We start from the raw sequence: 20,239 nt of genomic DNA on the forward strand, positions 1-20,239 counted from the left end.
AAACAGATGGTTGCTTCTCTTATGTGCTGTGACCGGGAGTCAAACCCAGGATTTCCATACACTATGTCAATGCTCTACCACTAAGCCAACTGGCCAGGGCCATAAACTGGCCTTATGATTATCAAATTGTAGTCCCATCTCACCATAGTATATTGTGCTGGCAAATATCCTTGATTTTCATTCCAGGAGAATAAAAATTTCTGCCAGGCTATATTATGAAATTGAGATTAAAAAAAAAGAAAGGTTTAGCCAAACCTGTAACAGCATACCAGCCCCACTGGCCTTTGCCCTTACTGCACAGTGTCTACTCTGTCGGACTCTGCTGCAACAGTTTAATCTGTAGTCGCTTATTACAAACCTCATGAGCTATCTGCCTGAAGCTCTGGCTATGCTATAACATTAAAAGGGGATTTAATGGAAATCAAAAGTTGTGCCTCAATCATTTTTTTTATTATTAACAGTGATCTTTTGTTGGCCTCCTAAACAGGACTAGCAGCAAGATGTGCAGTGCAGAGTGGAAGTGCAGAGTTCTGTTTGACAGCGGGAGCAGTCCTTTCCTTTCTCACGCAGTCAAGTCACTCATCCTTCATGATGTTTCTGTTTGTTAGTCCGTTTATGCCCTTTTTTACTCCTAACTGCTTCAGTGTATTTTCCTAAAACAGGGAGATTCTCTTACCTAGCCAGAGACGAATGACCAAATTAGGAAATCAACATTGATAAAGTGCTATCATTTATTCTAAAGACCTGATTCAAATTTTACTAATTGTTTTAATAATACTTTTTGTTTTATTTTATTTTATTTAAACAAGCAAACAAACAAACAAACAAAAACCTGTTCACCTATTTCACACCCTTCAACCCCCACTTTTGGCAATTATTAATTTGTTCTCTGTATTTATGAGCTGGGTTTTTGGATTTTGTTTTTTTGTTTGTTTGTTTGTTTGTTTGTTTTGTTCTTTAGATTCTACATATAAGAGACATCCTACAGTGTTTGTCTTTCTCTATCTGACTTACTTCACTTAGCACAACACCTCCAGGTTTTTTACTTTCTACTTAATGTCACACTCCTTTGAGCACAGGGATAATTGTGAGGCAAGTGCAGACTCTCCTTGGGCTCCTTTGCGGTAATTTGGGGTGAAGTGCATGCTAGGTCCATGAGCTGCTGGGGCCCCTTCTCTCCAGCAATGGGGATGCACCATGCCTGGCAGAAGAGAGAACATTTGAGCCCACCATTTTCCCATATGTGGCTACCACCCAGTGGACAGACAGCCACCAAGGGTATTGCACCCTCTGCCCCAGATGTGCATACCACTGGGAGTGGGCAAGAAGCTGCGCCCACCTAATTGCATGCTGAATGCACAGTGATACAGTGACACAATGCCCCCAAATCTGTGAAGGAGATGATTCAGCTTGTTGGTTTATTATGGGGAAAATACTTGATTTTCCTTTACTTTATCTCATTGCACACCAATAACTTCCTCAAGACTCATTTCCTTTGGTAAGTTCAAATCCTCTTAAAATGGTCTGACTCTGTTCCTTGAATCATAGTCACAATTGTTTTGCTTTCTAAGAAATAAAACTGAGAATTTAAAGGTCGCAATTTCCTCATTTCCAATGTAAGATGGCTTAATTGGGTCCTTCTAGGGTATTTTTAACTCTAAAAAGAATCAGCATTCATGAAACATTATTCAACAAACATTGAAATATAAGTATACAATATACATTATTTTGTTTAATTCTCCTAAAAACCCTTTTAGGGTGATATTATTATTATTCCAATTTTCTAGTCAAGAGTCCTGAGTCTACACATCTAGCAAGGAGTAGGCTAAGATTTCCACTCTCTATCTGCTTTACACCAAAATCTTAACTGAAGTACCGTCTCTGCTTCAACACCCCATGAGCCCATGATCATAAAATCATTTAGCACTTGCAGTGAAGCAACTTGGAATGTCATATTTTGGGAGTCACACCATGCTGTCTTATATTTTTAGTTGCTTGGTTTCTATTTCTTCCTTTAGAGCAAGAAGATGAAAATTATGAACCAGGAAAATGGGTTACATTTCCCTGTGTAACCCTCTGTTCACCTTTTATTACCATATAACAGCTGATTGCAAGAAAAGTTTTTAATGCCAGGGAAATAATAATTGCTGTTTTATTAGTGCACTGTATAAAACTCATGTCTAGAATAGCATATTTATAAAAATGTGGTAGCCTAAATATTGTTCCTTCTTTTTCACAGCTGAGCATGGTACAGGTTAAGAAACACCTCCATGTTTCCAGAGTTTATAAATTTGGAGCTAGAAGTCAGAGCAAGGCCCTTTGACTCTAATCCTGTGCTTTTTCAAACACTCTGCTGGACATGTGAAGTAATAGAAAATGTATATACATTGGTCTCTGTCCTTAGCTACTGTCAGAGAGCTCCTAAAACCCTTGCAATTTCTAAAGTAATAGGAGCACTAGGAGTGTTTATGCTTCCAACAGTTGGTCTTTAATCCTGGCTCCTGACACAGCTCCCACATGCCTTGGCATTTCCTGGTGATAGCAGTGTCTTTCCTTCTAGAGGTGGTTTTGGATAAGCTCCTGGATGGGGACTGATCACCAGAAAGACCAGCCATTATCAGAAAGCCTGGAGTTTTCAGCCCTACTTCACTCTCCAGAGAGGGGAGCAGGACTAAAAGTGAAATGATTGATCATGAAGCCTCCCAATATTGCAAAAGTATGGGGTTCGAAGAGTTTCCAGGTTGGTGAACATAGTGATATACCAGGAAGATAACACACCTCAATTCCATGGGACAGCTGCTCCTGAGCTCCAGACTTTCCTAGACTTCTCCCGAGTATCTCTTCACCTTGTTGTTCATCTATATTATCATATCTTTTAATAAAAAATAAACTTGTAAATGCAAGTAGGTGTTTCCCTGAGTTCTGTGAGCTGCTCTAGAAATGACTGACTCCAACGGCAGGGTCAGGGGAACCTCCAATTTGTGGTAAAGTCAGACAGAAGTTGTGATTGGCATTTGAAGTGTGGGCGGTGCAATCTAATGGAACTGAGCCTTCAACCTGTGAGATCTGACACTATTTCCAGGTAGCTAGTGTCAGAATTGAGTTAAATTGTAGGACACTCAGCTGGTGCTTGTTGTGGGGGGGGGCACATATCTTGATGTCAGAGTGCTGTAAGAGTGGTAGGAATGTGAGTGTAAAAGAGAAATACAGGGGAGTACTAGTTTTCCAAACAGATGGTATGAAATAGCCACCTCTCCTCACACATAGGCAACCCTCCTTGGATCCAAGATCATTACTGGGTACCTCAAATGGTATTGTTTCAAGCAACTAAGTTTGTGGCAAATTGTTATGCAGTAATTAATGGCTAATTGATACCCATGGGGAAATTCCCTGGAAAGCATTGACTAGCATATTGAATATTTATTTTTCTGTTATGTCTCATAAAAAATTTTGGTGCTGAGTGACAAACTAAAAACTATTCCTTCTATGAAAATATGGTGACTGTGCCTTCTTAGAAACTTTCTACATAACTTTAGGGACCATAGTAACATAACCTTGATTGCAGTCATTTCATGAGATACTAAATTTCTTGTGACTGCAATCAGAATTTGATTATTTTGGGAACCCCAGCACATAGCATAAAGTTCCTAATTTTATAGAATCTTCACAAATATGTTTTATTAAATCAGTGAGGGAGGTCTATGTCTACTTAGTTTTTTAAATTTATTTTATTAATTTTTAAATAAAATTTTTAATTTTTTAATAAATAATTTAATTAGTTTTAAATTGTTATTAATTAGTTTTTTATACAAAAAAAATTCAAAGGTCTTTTTAACCAACATGATTTTGGCTATACAATTTATAGCACCTTGATAATTATAAGTTACTAAGAGAGCATCATGATTCTTTGGTTATATTGACTTGGTCTTTCCCCAGTTATTTCAATCAATTCCAGCTGCAAGAATCACCAGTGACCCTGTTTGAGTAAAACCTTCAACATTGTAAAAAAAAAATTGTTTACAATCATAGTACTGAATAAACCTTAGATTTCCTTATTGTATGAGTCTTTATTAAAGCCTAACTGTGGTTTCCTGGGTTCACCAGAGGTCTCCTGTCCCATTACTGTGGCCACCGAGTGAACTTGGTGGTTCCCAGCTAGAAGCACCCAGAGGGCTGAGGTGACAGCCCCCTCATTCCCAGAGAGCATCCTCCCCAGTGAGCAGGGAGCTCCTGCCTCACTTTGGCTGGGGAGGAAGATCTGTATTCCACCTGTCAAAAAAATACCTTTCCTGATGTCCTTTGTCTCTGCAGGAATCGGGGTCCTATGTGAAAGTAGGTGTTTGTTTTCTTCCTGAGAAGTTCATTCACTCCCCTTTTCTGCTCACACTGAAGTACTGCTCCACTGAGCTCTGAAAGTTGTGGTTAAACTGACAGAACAGGGGCAAATGGAAGCTTCATCATCACACGTCAGAAGTCCACCCGAGCATTCCTATTATTGCACAAGGTAATGTCAGGGTCGCTTGTTGGAAGGAGAGATTTAGTAAGCCCATGGAATTCTGTGAAATCAACTGGACCTGGAAGGAAAGGGGAGAGACTCTTGCCACAGAGGAGGAAGAGGTAGAGCCCAGTGTGAATGTTTCCTCTACTGTCCCTGTCCAGTTCGTGCCCTCGGGCAAGGAGGTTAGTGTACTGAGAAGGGAGGAGAAGCCATCAAGCTGGAACATTTTTTCCTTGTAAAATTATATAAACAGTAGAATATTTTTGCCACTTGCAGATGAGGAAGAATATCACAAAAAAGACCCAGAAAAGCATAAACTATAAGGGGGGAAACTGCTAGGTTTGCCTACATCAAAATTAAAAAAATTATATTAAATGAGGGACATCAAAAACAAAAGCAAAGAAAAACTGAAAGACAGAAAAGATACTTGCAACATAAGAAACTAAGGAAGATTGTAAATTTAATATAATTTTAGTAAAACTGTGTTTACTAAGAGAGCATCATGATTCCTAATTTACTAAGTAAGATTATAAGATTAATATATCGTCTATACAAGGAAGTCCTACAATTCAACAAAAAAAATGAAAAGGAACGTGAAGAAAATAAGCTGATCATTAACAGGCAGAAAGTGTGAGTAGCCAAGAGAATATGAAGAAATAGTCACCTGCCCTGGCCAGTGGCGCAGTAGATGGAGCATTGGTCCCGGGATGCCAGGGTTACTGGCTCCATCTCGAGGTCTCTGGTTAAAGCCCAAGGTCAGGGCACATATAAGAAGCAGTTAATGGCATGACAAATTGGAACAGTGAGTTGATGCTCCTCTCTCTCTCTACTCCTCTTTATCTCTCAAAAATAATAAAAAGAAAAAAGGAAAGGAAGAAAGAGAGAGAGAGAAAAGGAAGGAAGGAAGGAAGGAAGGAAGGAAGGAAGGAAGGAAGGAAGGAAGGAAGGAAGAAAGAGTAAAGAAAATAGAAAAAAAGAAAGAAAAGAATCACTTTTGCTTTTCAATTAGGGAAATACCAATTTAAACAAGATACAAATTTATACCTATTAAAAGACAGAAATTAGAAGTTTTAATAACATTAAATGATGATAAAAAAAAACAGCAGGACAAATGAACCTTCATTCACAGCTGGTGGGAGTGTTAATTGCTACAACCGTTGTGAAGCAAAACCCAGCTGCACTGTAAGAATGCCTATTCCCTACCCCCACTCCTGGGTATTAATTCTGACCATGGCTTGTAGGAGACTTGTAGTAGTATAACCATTAATGAACTATTTGTGAGAGCAGGGAGCTAGCATCAGCCTGGGTGGACTTTGTTTAGAAACTGGTGAACAAGATGTGAGACCTATATCTGAATGAATACTATAAAGCAGTGAGAAGTTGTAAGGCCAGGAGCCGCCAATGTGGTCATTCACATGCAGGTTCGCATTAGATTCGGGCAGACGGTAACGAAACAATGGAGCCATGAACTGGTGGGCCATTTAACTTTAATCCTAGCTTGCACTGGCAGGCAAGTAAAAACACACACTGGGCTCCAAAACCCACTCATTCAGTGCTCACAAAGCTACTGTCTTATCTGAGTTTCCTAGAATCAAAGGTTTCTAGCTCACCAGCCTTATTCACCTCTGTTCCCCATCTCCTTTTCTCTGCACAAACTCTGCACGAACTGGCTTCTCCTTCAGCATTCTGCCATCTTGTCTACTTCTCCTCTCCTCCACGTGGACTTACTCTGCTCTCCTCCCTGCTCTCTGCCCTCCTCCTAGGATGCAATCACTTTTCCCCCGAACAACATGATCTCTCTTCCTTTTAAAACCTTTTGGCATGAAAGCCCTCCCCCAACACACATTAATACAAGCACGCCCATCCCAAGCAATCACCTGGGCGATGGGCTTCCACGTAGGCAGCGCCATCTTTAACAAAGTGAGCATAATATATTTTATCTGCCCAACAGAAGTAGTCCATTAGAATGACTTCAGAGCAACATGGATAAAAAAATAAAGTGTAAGTCACAAAAGTAAGATACAGAATGAGATGTAAACTACAAGGCCATTTATAAAAAAAATAAAGTCCAGATACAAAACAACACTATATTTTTCAAGAATACATGCAGATTTAAATGAACATTTGGAAAGATAATATTAAATACATTAGACGGGGAGGGTATTTGAGTTGTCGTTTGAGGTAAGGAGGAAAACAGTGGTAAAAATAATAAATGGAGTTTGTATAGACTAATGAGAATAGTGTGTCCTTGACTGAAGGCTACAGTTAACTAAATGAATGTGTAAGTGTAAATAAAACCAAAAAACAAACAAAAAAACTGAAAATGGGGAAGGGAGGAGAAGAGAAGAGAAGATAAGGAAAGAAATGGGAGAAAAGAAAACTTGAAAAATACTAAACATTACAAAAATAGAACAAATCATCTGTAGTCTTACCACCTAATAAGGGTTGTTAATATTTTAGGTTATAAATATTTTAATGCTTATATTTGTCTTGATAAATATGAAAACACATTGTACATACCTTTTTATAACCTAGTTTTTCACATAGCACATATCATGACATTAAGTAGTCCTTATAGCTGTATTAATTGAAAAATATACTTACTGCTCACCTACTGTGTGGTACTATTGCAGGAGTTAAAGGAGGACAAAAACGCCCAGACAACTTGATGAAGGAAGTAGGATTTATTTAGCTGGTGGATCTGCGTGGCCCTAACAGTCAACAAAACACAAGCTCCCTGAAGTCAGATTTCTCACATCTTATATACCTCTACAGCTTTAGCTTTCATGTGACAAATGCCTGATTTCTATGACTTCTTTGTTTGCAGGCCTACCTGACTTTTGTGTCTTAGAGAGGGGATGGCGAGAGGAGGCGGGAGGGTCTGTCCTTGATAATTCTATTACTTATTTTTCTTGCTGGGACTGCAAGTTCATTTCAAGGAACTGATAACAAGCAAGGTTCACACCGGTGGTTTGTTATTTTTCAAACTTTTCTAGCTGCCCTTGCTCCTCAGTCCTGAACACTGACTGAGGTCACGGGCTGGAGCCTGAGACCCTGACATTGCAGGCCCCTCTCTGTATTCTTCTGGTTTCTCCGCCCTCAGTATTACCCTCTCTTTCAGATGTTTTGGATTCATCAATAAACAAACTAATGCACGCTGTCTTCACAGGGCTTACATTTCTGTTCTGGGAAAACAGATAATAAGTAGTAAATACAATTTTAAAACGAAGTATGTAAGATGACGAATATTATAGGGGTGGGGAAAGTCCAGAGGATGAGGGGAACCAAGAGTGCCGGGAAAGAGAAGTCAACCATTGCTGCATTAATTAAAATAGTCTGGTTAGGATTTATTGACAAATTGTTCCTACAGGGAAGACTTGAAGGAGGAGCAGGAACCGGTCACTTGAATACCTGGGATGTGTTCAAGCAGAGGTAAGAGCCAAGGCAAAGGCCCTGAATGGGGCGTGCTGACGGGTTCAAGGAAAAGCGGGGTGGCCAGGGTGGCTCCAGCACAGCGAGGAAAGCCAAGGGTAGGAACTGAGGTGAGAGATGGGCCAGATTGCAAAGCTTCTTGTAGGTCATAGTAAGGATTTATATGTTCACTTTAGGTGAAATCAAAATTGGGAGCTCTTGTAGTATGTTGAGCAAAGCAGCGCATGCTCACTGCTGAGCAGCAAGAATAGAAACAAGGTCTATTGTCCTGGCAAGGGATGATTGTGGTTTAGACCAAATTAGTACTGGAGGACATACATGAAAGAAGACATTCTATGTTTCCCTCTGTTCTCTGCACAAATATCAATTTTCTCACAGGGTCTTCTGGGCCTCTTTCTTGTTGATGGTAGGTGGTCAAGTCTTCTGCTTGTTAATTGATAGACATACAGTTTTTTACATTTCTATGCTCCAAAGCAAACTATGACATTTCTGGGCTCTGGGGAGCACCCTTGTCCCCATATGAGATCCGTCTCCAATCCACATTCCACTGCCTTTGTCCAGAGCCTGACCTCCTGTGGGAAAGCTTCATGTGCTCATATACTCCCTTGTTATCTCAAGAACAGTCTTGGGCAGTTGTAGGACACGCTGTGAAAGCAGGTTGAAATAAGCTGTGTGATGGCCACTGTGGGATCAAAGATGGCTCTCTCAGTGACCTTCTTGTTTTTTTTTTGTTTTTTTTGTTTTTTGTATTTTTCTGAAGCTGGAAACGGGGAGAGACAGTCAGACAGACTCCCGCATGCGCCCGACTGGGATCCACCCGGCACGCCCACCAGGGGCGACGCTCTGCCCACCAGGGGGTGATGCTCTGCCCCTCCCAGGCGTTGCTCTGCCGCGACCAGAGCCACTCTAGCACCTGGGGCAGAGACCAAGGAGCCATCCCCAGCGCCCGGGCCATCTTTGCTCCAATGGAGCCTTGGCTGCGGGAGGGGAAGAGAGAGACAGAGAGGAAGGAGGGGGTGGGGTGAAGAAGCAAATGGGCGCTTCTCCTATGTGCCCTGGCCAGGAATCGAACCCGGGTCCCCCGCATGCCAGGCCGATGCTCTACCGCTGAGCCAACCGGCCAGGGCCTCAGTGACCTTCTAATACTGCTACCTGTGATGACATTGGGAAGATGTTCTGTTATTGGAGAACAAATTGTGTGTTTAGGGACTTCGTGGCCACTCTATGGAATTTCTCATGCTGTATTCTCACCTACAGCATTTTCATAAGCCTTAGCTGAGTCTCCAACACTCAATTCTCCAACTAACTTGCCTTGTTCCAACCCTAGTCTCATCCTCAGTAAATAATATAATGACCATCTGTGTGTATATTTCTATCTATTTTAGACTATTGGCCTGACCCAACCGCTCGCTTACAGCCCAAGTGGACTCTGGACGCCCTCTAGTGGTATTACATGGGCATGACCACCATTAGCCTGAGTGAGTGACGTTAGTCCTTAGACTTTGTGCTTCTACACCAGCATAGCCGTGGAGCATCTGACATTTACACGGAGGACTCACTATAGACCTGAAAACTTCTCTTATGGCAAATACGATCTTTAATCTTTGGCATTAAGACATAAAAATATCTGGATGGGGACATATCAAAATGTTAACAGTAGACACCTCTTGACAATTGAAGGGGCCTTTGGAAGCTTCACATTTATTTTTCATACTTCTGAGTATTTGAAAATTTTTTAAAAATTAGCATGTATTCCTGTATTACTAGAATATTTTTAAACAAATGGTTTTTAAACTAAATAAATCCTTTAAACAAACCTTTATCGTTTATAAACTGCTTTCCATCAATTACCTCCTTAGAACCAACAGGTGTCCTGTGAGATAGTCTCATATCTATTTGTCAGGAAAATGTAATCTCATCTGTTATTTTGCACCAGGTGCTAGGCTGTGTGCCAGACACTTTCCATGCATGTCTGTACTTAATCTTCACAACATTCCTACGACATAGGTACTATTGTTATGACCATTTTACACGTGAGGAAACTGAGGTTTATGGACACGAAGAGAGTTGTTCAGGGTTCCATAGTAGTAAGCGGCCAATCAGGGTGTGAAACTGAGGCACAGAGATAAAGAAACTTGTCCAAGGTCAAGTAGATTGTAGAGGAGGATCAAACCCAGGTCTCCAGCCTTCCGTTCCACATGCAAAAGCTAACCTGGCTGCCTGTGCCTCAGGCTTACCAACGCAGGCTTCCCTGCAGTTCTACCCTCCTGTACTAGGCAATTGCAGTTGTAGAATTTGGAGGAAGGAAGGGTCAGAATATACCTATAGTGACTTTATTGTACCATTCAACTAAAGAAGCGACTAAGGTGAAAGGTCAACTCCAGTCTATGACTTTGTTCAACATTAATGGAAAGAGCTTTAGAATCAGAGTTATGAAACAAACACTGGGTCCCTAAAGTCTACCTTATATTACATACCTACTAGCTGTGTGACATTGAGTAATTCATCTAACCTCTGTGAGTCTCAGTTTCTATATTGCTTTAAAAGCCATACTTAAGAGATTTATATTAACATGCCCCTGCAAAGGTACTTACAGGCACACTTGGAAGATATTCCTGGTTCAGTTCCAGACCACTGCTATGAAGTGAATGTCGCGACAAAGCGAGCCACATGTTTTTTGGCTTCCCGGTGTATATAAAAGTTATGTTTGCACTATACTGTAGTCTAATAAGTGTGCAACAGCATTATATCTTTTAAAAAACCTAATTAAAATACTTTATTGTTAAAAAAATATTAACCATCATCTGAGCCTATAAAAAATTACTCATAGACTTGCTCAACAGAAGGTTGCCACAAAACTTCAATTTGTTTGTAAAAAATGCAGTATTTTAAAGCAGCACAAAGTGAGGCACAGTAAGAAGAGGTATGCCTGCACTACAGCACTGACTGATAATGGCTATTCAGTAAATATGCACCTGATATGTTCTTGGCCTTGAAATTTAAATGGAACCCAGTCAGAACAGGTCACCCTGGGATTATAGGGCATAATCTTCCAAAAGACTTGTAAAAGCACCCAGTACGCACAGAGCTTCAGTGCTTTTCTCCATGCCATCACTCCACGCATGAACTGACCACCCTAATTTCTTCCCATGGAAAAGTATTGTCTATGGTTGGAAGCACATGGCCCCAAAGTTGTCTACACCCTAATCTCTAGAATCTGTATATTAATTTATATGCCAAAAGAGATTTTACAGGTGTAATTAAAATAGAGGATTTTTTTTTTAATTTAAGTGAGAGGAAGGAAGATAGAGAAACAGACTCCTGCATGTGCCCCAAGTGGCAACCCCCATCTGGGGCTGATGCTCTTCCCATATTGGGCTAATGCTGGCAACCGAGCTATTTTTAGCACCTGAGGCAAGTTCCTGGGGCTAATGCATTCAAATCAATCAAGCCATGGCAGTGGGAGTGTGAGAGAAAGAGAGAGTAAAGGGGGAGAAGCAGGGGAGAAGAAAGAGATGGATGCTTTCCCTGTGTGCTCTGACCAGAAATTAAATCCAGGACTTCCACACGCTGGGTCAACAATTTACCACTGAGCAAACCAGTCAAGGCAGTGAAAGACTTTAGGATGGGGAGAGTAGTCTGGATTACACGGGTGGGCCTAATCTAATCACATGCATCCTTAAAAGTGGAGAACGTTTTCCAAATGTCATTAGGGAAAGACATGATGACCATAGAAGGGTTAGAGAGAAGCAACTTTGGTGGGGTTTTTTTTTTTTTCTGAAGTTGGAAACAGGGATGCAGTCAGACAGACTCCCGCATGCGCCTGACCGGGATCCACCCAGCAAGCCCACCAGGGGGCGATGCTCTGCCCATCTGGGGCATCGCTCTGTTGCAACCAGAGCCATTCTAGTGCCTGAGGCAGAGGCCACAGAGCCATCTTCAGCGCCCCGGCCAACTTTGCTCCAATGGAGCCTTGGCTGCAGGAGGGGAAGAGAGAGACAGAGAGGAAAGAGAGGGGGAGGGGTGGAGAAACAGATGGGCGCTTCACCTGTGTGCCCTGGCCGGGAATTGAACCCAGGACTCCTGCACGCCAGGCCAACGCTCTACCACTGAGCCAACTAGCCAGGGCCAACTTTGGTGGTTTTGAAGATGGAAAACAGGGGCCACAGCCAGAGGCAGATGAAGGTCGATTGAGGCCTCAAGTGCAGAAGACAATATTGGGCCCTTTAAAAAAGAGAGAGAGACAGGGAAAATAAAAATACATTTTAACCGTATTTTTTAATTAATTCTAAAAAAATTGAATTTATTGGGTGACACTGGTTAACATAATTATACGAGTTTCAGGTGCCCAACTCTACAACACAACTCTTTGCATGATATTGTATATGTTTACCCCTCCACGCCACACACACACACACACACACACACACACACACACACACACACGCATACACAAGTCAAGTCTTCATCCATCACCATTTATCAACCCTCCCAAATGGCAATCACCACACTGTTACCTGTGTTCATGAATTTTGTCTTTTTTTATTTTGTCCTTTCTCTTCTTCTTTTTGTTTTTCTTTTTTGTCATTGTTGTTCTTTTTTTGTTGTTGTTCTTCTTTTGTAATTGCATTGTCTTTTGGTTCTTCCTATTACAAAATCTGTAGTCTGATTAACTGCCGATTTTGGTGATCCGATTTTATTCTGACTGATTATAAGATCCTCTCTCTCTCTCTCTCTCTCTCTCTCTCTCTCTTTTGGATATAATGCAGTTTCATTAAAATTGTATCCTTTTATTTTAATTAATGTGTTAACATGGATTCAAGTGTCCCACTGAATATAACACCCTCACCCCCCACCCCATGCCCTTATTTACACCCTTTTTGCCCCCCTTCCCCTAACTCACTCTGCCCTTCCCTTTGGGATTTGCTGTCTTGTTATCTGTATCTCTGTGTTATGTATATTATATATATAATTTCACGAATTCTTTCACCTTCTTTGATCCCATCCCCTCATCCCCTTCCCTCTGACAGCTGTCCCTCTGCTCCCTGTGACCCCGCCTCTGCCTCTCTTCCTTTCCTCAGTTCACTTTGCTCATTAGATTCCACATATAAGTAAAATCATATGATATTTGCATTCTCTGCCTGGCTTATTTCACTTACCATAATAGTCTCCAGTTCATCCATGCCATCACAAAAGGTAAGATTTCTTTCTTTTTCATGGCTTCATAGTATTCTATTCTGTTAATATACCACAGCTTTTCAATCCACTAATCCACTGATGTACACTTGGGCTGTTTCCAGATCTTGGCTATTGTAAACAATGTTGCAATAAACATAAGGGTGCATATCTTACTTTGAATCTGTGATTTGGTATAGGATATCTTCTTATCAGTGGGATAGCTGGATCAAAAAGCAGTTCCATTTTTAATTTTTTAAGGAAACTCCATACTATTTTCCACAGAGGCTGCACCAGTCTGCATTCCCATCAGCAGTGCAAGGGGGTTCCCTTTTCTCCACACCCTCACCAGCACATATTGTGTGTTGATTTGTTAATGAGTGCCATTCTGACAGGTGTGAGGTGGTGTCTCATTGTGGTTTTAATTTGCATTTTTGATGATTAGTGATGTTGAACTTTTTTTCATATGCTTATTGGCCATCAGTATGTCCTCTTTGTAGAAGTGTTCATTTTTAATTGGATTATTTACCTGCCTGGTGTTGAGTTTTAGAAGTTCTTTAAAATTTTAGTTATTAACCCCTTATCAGATGTATTGGTGAATATGTTCTCCCATTGTATGGGTTGTCTTGTTATTTTATTAATGATGTCTTTTGCTGTACAAGTTTTTTAATTTAATATAGTGCCATTTGTTTATTTTCTCCTTTATTTTACTTGCTCATGGAAATATATCAGCAGAAATATTGCTATGAGAGATATTGAAAAGTATACTGTCTATGTTTTTTTCCATAATGTTTATGGTTTCACGACTTCCATTTAAGTCTTTTATCCATTTTGAGTATATTTTTGTGAATGGTGTAAATTGGTGGTCTAGTTTCATTTTTTTTGCATGTACCTGTCCAATTTTTTCAATACCATTTATTAAGAGACTGTCTTTAATCTGTTGTATACTTTTAACTCCTTTGTCAAATATTAATTGACATAAAGGCATGGGTTTATTTCAGGTTCTCTGTTCTGTTCCATTGATCTGTATGCTTGTTCCTGTGACAGTACCATGCTGTTTTGATTGCAATGACCTAGTAGTATAACTTGATATCAGGAAGTGTGATAACTCCCACTTTATTCTTTATTTTCAAGATTGTTGAGGCTTTTCATGTTCTTTTTTGGTTCCATATAAATTTTTGAAATATTTGTTCTATATTTTTGAAGTATGCCATTGGTATTTTGATAATTGCATTGAATTTATAGATTGCTTTGGGTAATATAAACATTTTAATGATGTTTATTCTTCCTATTTATGAACACTGTATATACTTCCACTTGTTTGTATCTTCCTTGATTTCTTTTATCAATGTTTTATAATTTTCTGAGTACAAGTCTTTTACCCCCTTGATTAAATTTACTACTAGGTACTTAATTTTTTGTTGCAATAGTGAAGGGGATTGTTTCCTTAATTTCTTTTTCAGACAGTTTTTTTGTTGGTGTATAAAAATGCCACCAATTTCTGAATCTTGATTTTATATCCTGCCACCTTGCCAAATTCATTTATCAAGTCTAGTAGTTTTTTGACTGAGACTTTAGGGTTTTCTATGTACAGTATCGTGTCATCAGCAAATAATGAGTTTTACTTCTTCCAATTTGGATGCCCTTTATTTCTTCTTCTTGTCTGATTGCTGTGGCTAGAAGTTCCAGAACTATGTTGAATAAGAGTGGTGAAAGGTGTATCCCTGCCTTGTTCCTGATCTTAAGGGGATTGCTTTTAATTTATGCCCATTGAGTATGATGTTGGCTGTCAGTTTGTCAAAGATGGGCTTTATCATATTGAGGTATGTTCCTTGTATTCCCACTTTGCTGAGAGTTTTGTTCATAAATGGGTGCTGGATTTTATCAAATGCTTTTTCTTCATCTATTGATATAATCATGTGATTTTTATCCTTTCTTTTGTTTATGTGATGAATCACATTGGTTGATTTGCAAATATTGTATCAGTGTTGCCTCCCCACAATAAATTCCACTTGATCATGATGTATGATTTTCTTAATGTATTGCTGGATTGGGTTTGCTATGATTTTGTTGAGAATTTTAGCATCTAAGTTCATCAGGGATATTGGCCTATAGTTTTCTTTCTTTGTAGTGTCTTGACCTGGTTTTGGAATGAGGATGAGACTTGCCTCATAAAAGGAGGTTGGAAATCTTCCCTCCTCTTGAATTTTTTGAAATTGTTTGTGAAGGATAGGAGTTATTTCCACTTTGAATATTTGGTAAAATTCGCCTGTGAAGCTGTCTGGTCCAGGACTTTTGTTTGTTTGGAGTTTTTTGATAACTCTTTCGATCTCAGTTGTTGTAATTGGTCTGTTAAGGTTTTCTGATTTTTCCAGATTGATTTTGAACAATTATATGTTTCAAGGGATTTGTCTATTTCACCTAGGTTGTACAATTTATTGGCATACAGTTCTTCATAGTATATTCTTACAATACTTTGTATTTCTGCTGTGTCAGTTGTTACTTTTCTGCTCCCATTTCTAATTTTATTTATTTGAGTCCTCTCTCTCTTCTTTTTTCTTGGTGAGTCTGGTTAAAGGTTCATCAATCTTGTTTACCTTTCAAAGAACAAGCTCTTCATTTCATTGATCTTCTGTATTGTTTTTTAGCTTCTATGTCATTTATTTCCACTCTGATCTTTATTATTTCCTTCCTTCTACTTCCTTTGGGCTTTATTTGTTGCTCTTTTTCTAGTTCTTTTAGATGCAGGATTAAGTTGTTTGTTTATTTGAACTTTTCTTGCTTCTTAAGGTATGCCTGTAATGCTATAAACTTCCCTCTCAGGACTGCTTTTGCTGTGTCCCACAATTTTGAGTTGTTGTGTGTTCATTTTCATTTGTTTCAAGGAAAATTTTGATTTCTTTCTTGATTTCATTGTTAACCCATTTGTTATTTAATAACATGCTACTTAGCCTTCATGTGTCTGAATATTTTTAAATTGTAGTTGATATTCTAGTTTCATGCCATAGTGATCAGAGAAGATGCTTGATATGATTTCAGTCTTCTTAAATTTATTGAGAGTCATTTTGTGTCCTAACATGTGGTCTATCCTCAAGTACCATGAGCACTTGAAAAGAATGTATATTCTGCTGCTTTGGGTGAAAGGTTCTGAAGATGTCAGTTAAATCCAGTTGATCTAGTGTGTCTTTTTTTTTATTTTGAATTTTTCTGAAGTGAGAAGCAGGGAGGCAGAGAGACAGACTCCTGCATGTACCCACCTGATATCCACCCAGCAAGCAAGGCCTCTAGTGGGCAATGCTCTGCCCATCTAGGGCATTGCTTCAGTTGTAACTGGAGCTATTCAAGCACCTGAGGCGGAGGCCACTGAGCCATCCTCAGTGCCCGGGCCAACTTTGATCCAATGGAGCCTTGGCTGTGGGAGCAGAATAGAGAGATAGAGAGAAAGGAGAAGGGAAATGGTGGAGAAGCAGATGGGTGCTTCTCTTGTCTTCCCTGGCCAGGAATCAAACTCAGAACTTCCACACGCCAGGCCAATGCGCTACCACTGAGCCAACTGGTTAGGGGGCTCTAGTGTGTCATTTAAGGCTTCTGTTTCTTTGTTAATTTTCTGTCTGGAGGATTTATCCATTTATGTTAGTGGGGTATTAAAATACCCTACTATTAGAGTATTGCTGTTGATATCGCCCTTTATGTCCATCAAAATCTCTTTTATATATTTAGGTGATCTTATATTAGGTGCATAAATATTTACAATGGTTATATCCTCCTGGTGGATTGCTCCCTTTATCATTATGCAGTGACCTCCTTTATCCCTTACTATAGCCTTTGTTTTAAAGGCTATTTTGTCAGATATAAGTCTTGGTATCCCAGCTTGTTTTTCATTTACATTTGCATGAAATACTTTTTTCTATCCCTTCACTTTCAGTCTATCTGTATCTTTTTTTCTGAGGTGGGTCTCTTGTAGACAGCATATGTGCAGGTGCTGTTTTCTCATCCACACAGCTACCCTATGTCTTTTGATTGGAGCATTTAATCCATTTACATTTAAGATTATTATTGACAGGTACTTATTTATTGCTATTTTATGCTTTAAATCTACATTCCTCTTTTTCTCTATTTCTCTTTTTTTTTTTTTTTTTTTATAGCAGGTCCCTTAACATTTCTTGCAGAACTGGTTTGGTTGAATTTAATTCCTTAAGTCTTTTTTTTTCTTTCTTTCTTTTCTTGGTCTGGGAAACTTTTTATATCTCTTTCAATTTTATTTTTTTTTATTTTTTTTTCTCCTTCAATTTTAAATGATAACCTTGCTGGATAAAGTAGTCTTGGTTGTAGGTTCTTGATTTGCATCATTTTTAGTATTTTTTTGCCAGTTTCTTCTGCCTTCAAGTTTTTCTGTTGAGAAGTTGGATATCTTTATGGATCTTTATGGGAACTCTTCTGTAGATAATTAACTGCTTTTCTCTTGCAGCTTTTAGTATTCTTCCTTGTCTCTTAACTTTGGCATTTTAATTATTATGTGTCTTGGTGTAGGCATCCTTGAGTTCCTCTTTAATGGGATTCTTTTTGCTTCTTGAACTTCTGTGACTTTTTTCTTCATCAATTTAGGGAACTTTTCAGCTATGATTTCTTCAGACAGGTTCTTTATCCCTAGCTCATTCTCATCTCCTTCAGGAACCCCTATGACGCAGATGTTGTTTCTCCATGTTGTCACAGTGGTCTCTTAGAATTTCCTCAGTCTTTTTGAGCCTCTTTTCATTTTGCTGCTCTACTTTTGTACTTATATTTATCTTATCTTCTAAATTGCTGATTCAATGCTCTGCTTCATCCAGCCTGCTGTTGATTCCTTCTAGTGCAGTTTTCATTTCTGATATTGTATTTGTCATTTCAGACTGGTTCTTTTTTATGATTTCAATGTCCTTTTTGATGTTTGATATCTCTTTATTTAGGTGCTCATTATGTCCATCTATTATTGCTCTAAGATCCTTGAGCGTCCTAAAAATCATTATTTTAAACTCTGCATCTGGTAGTTTATTACATCCATTTCATTTAGTTCTTTTTCTGGGGGGGTTTCTTGTTGATTCATTTGGGTTGCATTTCTTTGTGTACCCATTTTGTCTATGCATAGACTCCTGCTTTGAACGTGCTGCCTGTGTAGCCAGCTGAGCCTAGGGTTGGTGCTGTCTGCCACCAGCTACCAGTTGTGTTGGTTCTAGATCTTCTTGGGTTGGTGTCAGCTTTTGTTTGTAACTGTGGGCTATGTGTCTGCAGCTACTGTTCTTTTTGCTGTTTGTATCTGCATTTTCTGTGCCCGGGTAGTGTGGGAGGGGCCAACCCATGTATATGGATCAGCTTCCTCCTGCTTAGAACTGACAGCAGCTCTGTAAAATCCCTAAGTTTCGTAAGATTTGCCTCCACTTTTCAGCTGCTCCACCTCCTCTTGCAGCTGCCTGGTCTTCCCAGAGTATTCTGTAGAAAGACTGTAGTGTGGGCCCAGACTGGACTCACCCAACCAACTCTTCTAAACATTGCAAGCTTGTTGGATTAGGGCATCTGAGGTTGTGAATACAATGTTAGTGTGACCCCCTACTTCAGGGTCTCTTGGTAGTAGCTCAGTACAGGGACTGTGGCCCCCACTCTAGAGCCTAATCCCTCAGCCACTGCTGGATACTAAAACTTTATTTCTCCTCAACAAAGTGAGCAGCAGGTTCAGATCGAATGAGGCCAACAGTCCCCTCTGCAGAGGTTCTTGTAGCTCATGAGACCTTGGTCTCAGGGAGGAAGACTGAGAGAGTCATCTCCTGGGGCTGACAGCCCCCCCCCAGAAAGTGGCTAAACCCCTTGACCTGATCCAACAATAGGCTCACAGGGACTCACATTTTGAGTGTTCATGCTCCAAGCCTCTCTCTCTTCCCCTTTTGGAGTCTAGCCCAGTGGGGTAGGCTATCTAGCACCCAGGCCAGCTGACTGTGAAGCTCCACCTTATCCAATGCACATGAGGCACTATGCCGGTGCTGATTACAGAGAACATAACTCGCCTCAGCTGGGCCAGGTGTGAGAAGCCCTTCCTTAGGATATCACTCTAGCAAGGGTTGTTAGTCCTGATCTGATGTTCTCCACAGCTGGCCACTGGATGTGCCAGCTCTGAGCCTCCCTGGCAGGAATCTTCACAGACTAGTAAGAGATAGTGCCTGTGTCTGGCCCTCAGCAACCTTCTTGGAGCTACCAGCAATCCAGAGTTTGTGGCTGCCTCTGCTGGGCCCAGGTGTACATGGAAATACCAAGCTGCACACGTAGGCTGGCTTTTACCCACTCTGGGCCTGAGGGAAAGTCCACTTAACAGGTTAAGGTTCCCTGAGTCCCTCTTTCTGCAGCCCCTGTCTGCTGGTTGCTTGTTGGGCTCAGCCGCTGAATAAAACTCTGCTAGAGTCTAGGGCCTGCAGCAATTCAGGCATTAAGGAGAGTAGTGGGTGTGGCTACACCCCTCAGCTCCAAGTGTCAGTCAGTCCAGAATTTTTCACAGACCTCAGCAGGGTGTGGCCCCAAGAGTCTGGAGAGTGTGGTTTCTGAGACCCAGAACTGTGGTCTTCCTGCCCTCTGAACAGTTTCTACTGAGTCTCCTGTGAGGTGGAAGCACCAGTCTTAGACTCAGGAACATGGTGGGGGAGCAGGTAGCTCCAGTCTCAACACCAGAAAACTGAGTCACTGATGCGCCCCCTGCTTCCTGGCCTCTCAGAATGACCCTTCGCCCTGACTGGAGCAGGAGAGACTCCCAAGGGTGGAGCAGTTGCTTTTCCCCAGGCTGATGCCACTCAGTGGAAATGCTCGACCCAGGAAAGATGGCAACTACAGTACTGGAAAATGACTCAGCACAATGGTTCTGGTGGCCATCCCCCACAGTGTCTCTCCCTGGACCTTCAATTTTACTACTCTCCTCATGCAACTCCAGTCCTCTCAGCTTGTTCCCTCCTCCGGAGCCCCAGGTAAGTGGCTGTAAACTAGATTTTCTGAGCAGGTTTTTTAAGACAGAGCCTGCATCTCTGAGAGTTCCATCATTTTCTCGCAGACTGAAGCCCTGCTCTTTTCACCGCCAAAAGCTGTGTGGGCACCTCTCTAGGCTCTGGGACTCTAGGCTGA

The 20,239-nt window shown here is 40.6% G+C and overlaps 1 protein-coding gene across 1 annotated transcript in view; it reads left to right on the forward strand.

Annotated features, from left to right (window-relative positions):
- LOC136319545 (stromelysin-1-like) overlaps window positions 1-9,393 on the forward strand; it is a 30,080-nt gene extending 20,687 nt beyond the window's left edge. The window contains 3 exon segments of the mRNA XM_066252759.1: window positions 4,312-4,332; window positions 4,435-4,680; window positions 9,316-9,393. Coding sequence (XP_066108856.1) covers window positions 4,312-4,332; window positions 4,435-4,680; window positions 9,316-9,393 — 345 coding nt within the window.
- Window positions 9,394-20,239: the final 10,846 nt, after the last annotated feature.

The sequence above is a fragment of the Saccopteryx bilineata genome, chromosome 1, assembly GCF_036850765.1.
Source record: "Saccopteryx bilineata isolate mSacBil1 chromosome 1, mSacBil1_pri_phased_curated, whole genome shotgun sequence".
Lineage (NCBI taxonomy): Eukaryota > Metazoa > Chordata > Mammalia > Chiroptera > Emballonuridae > Saccopteryx > Saccopteryx bilineata.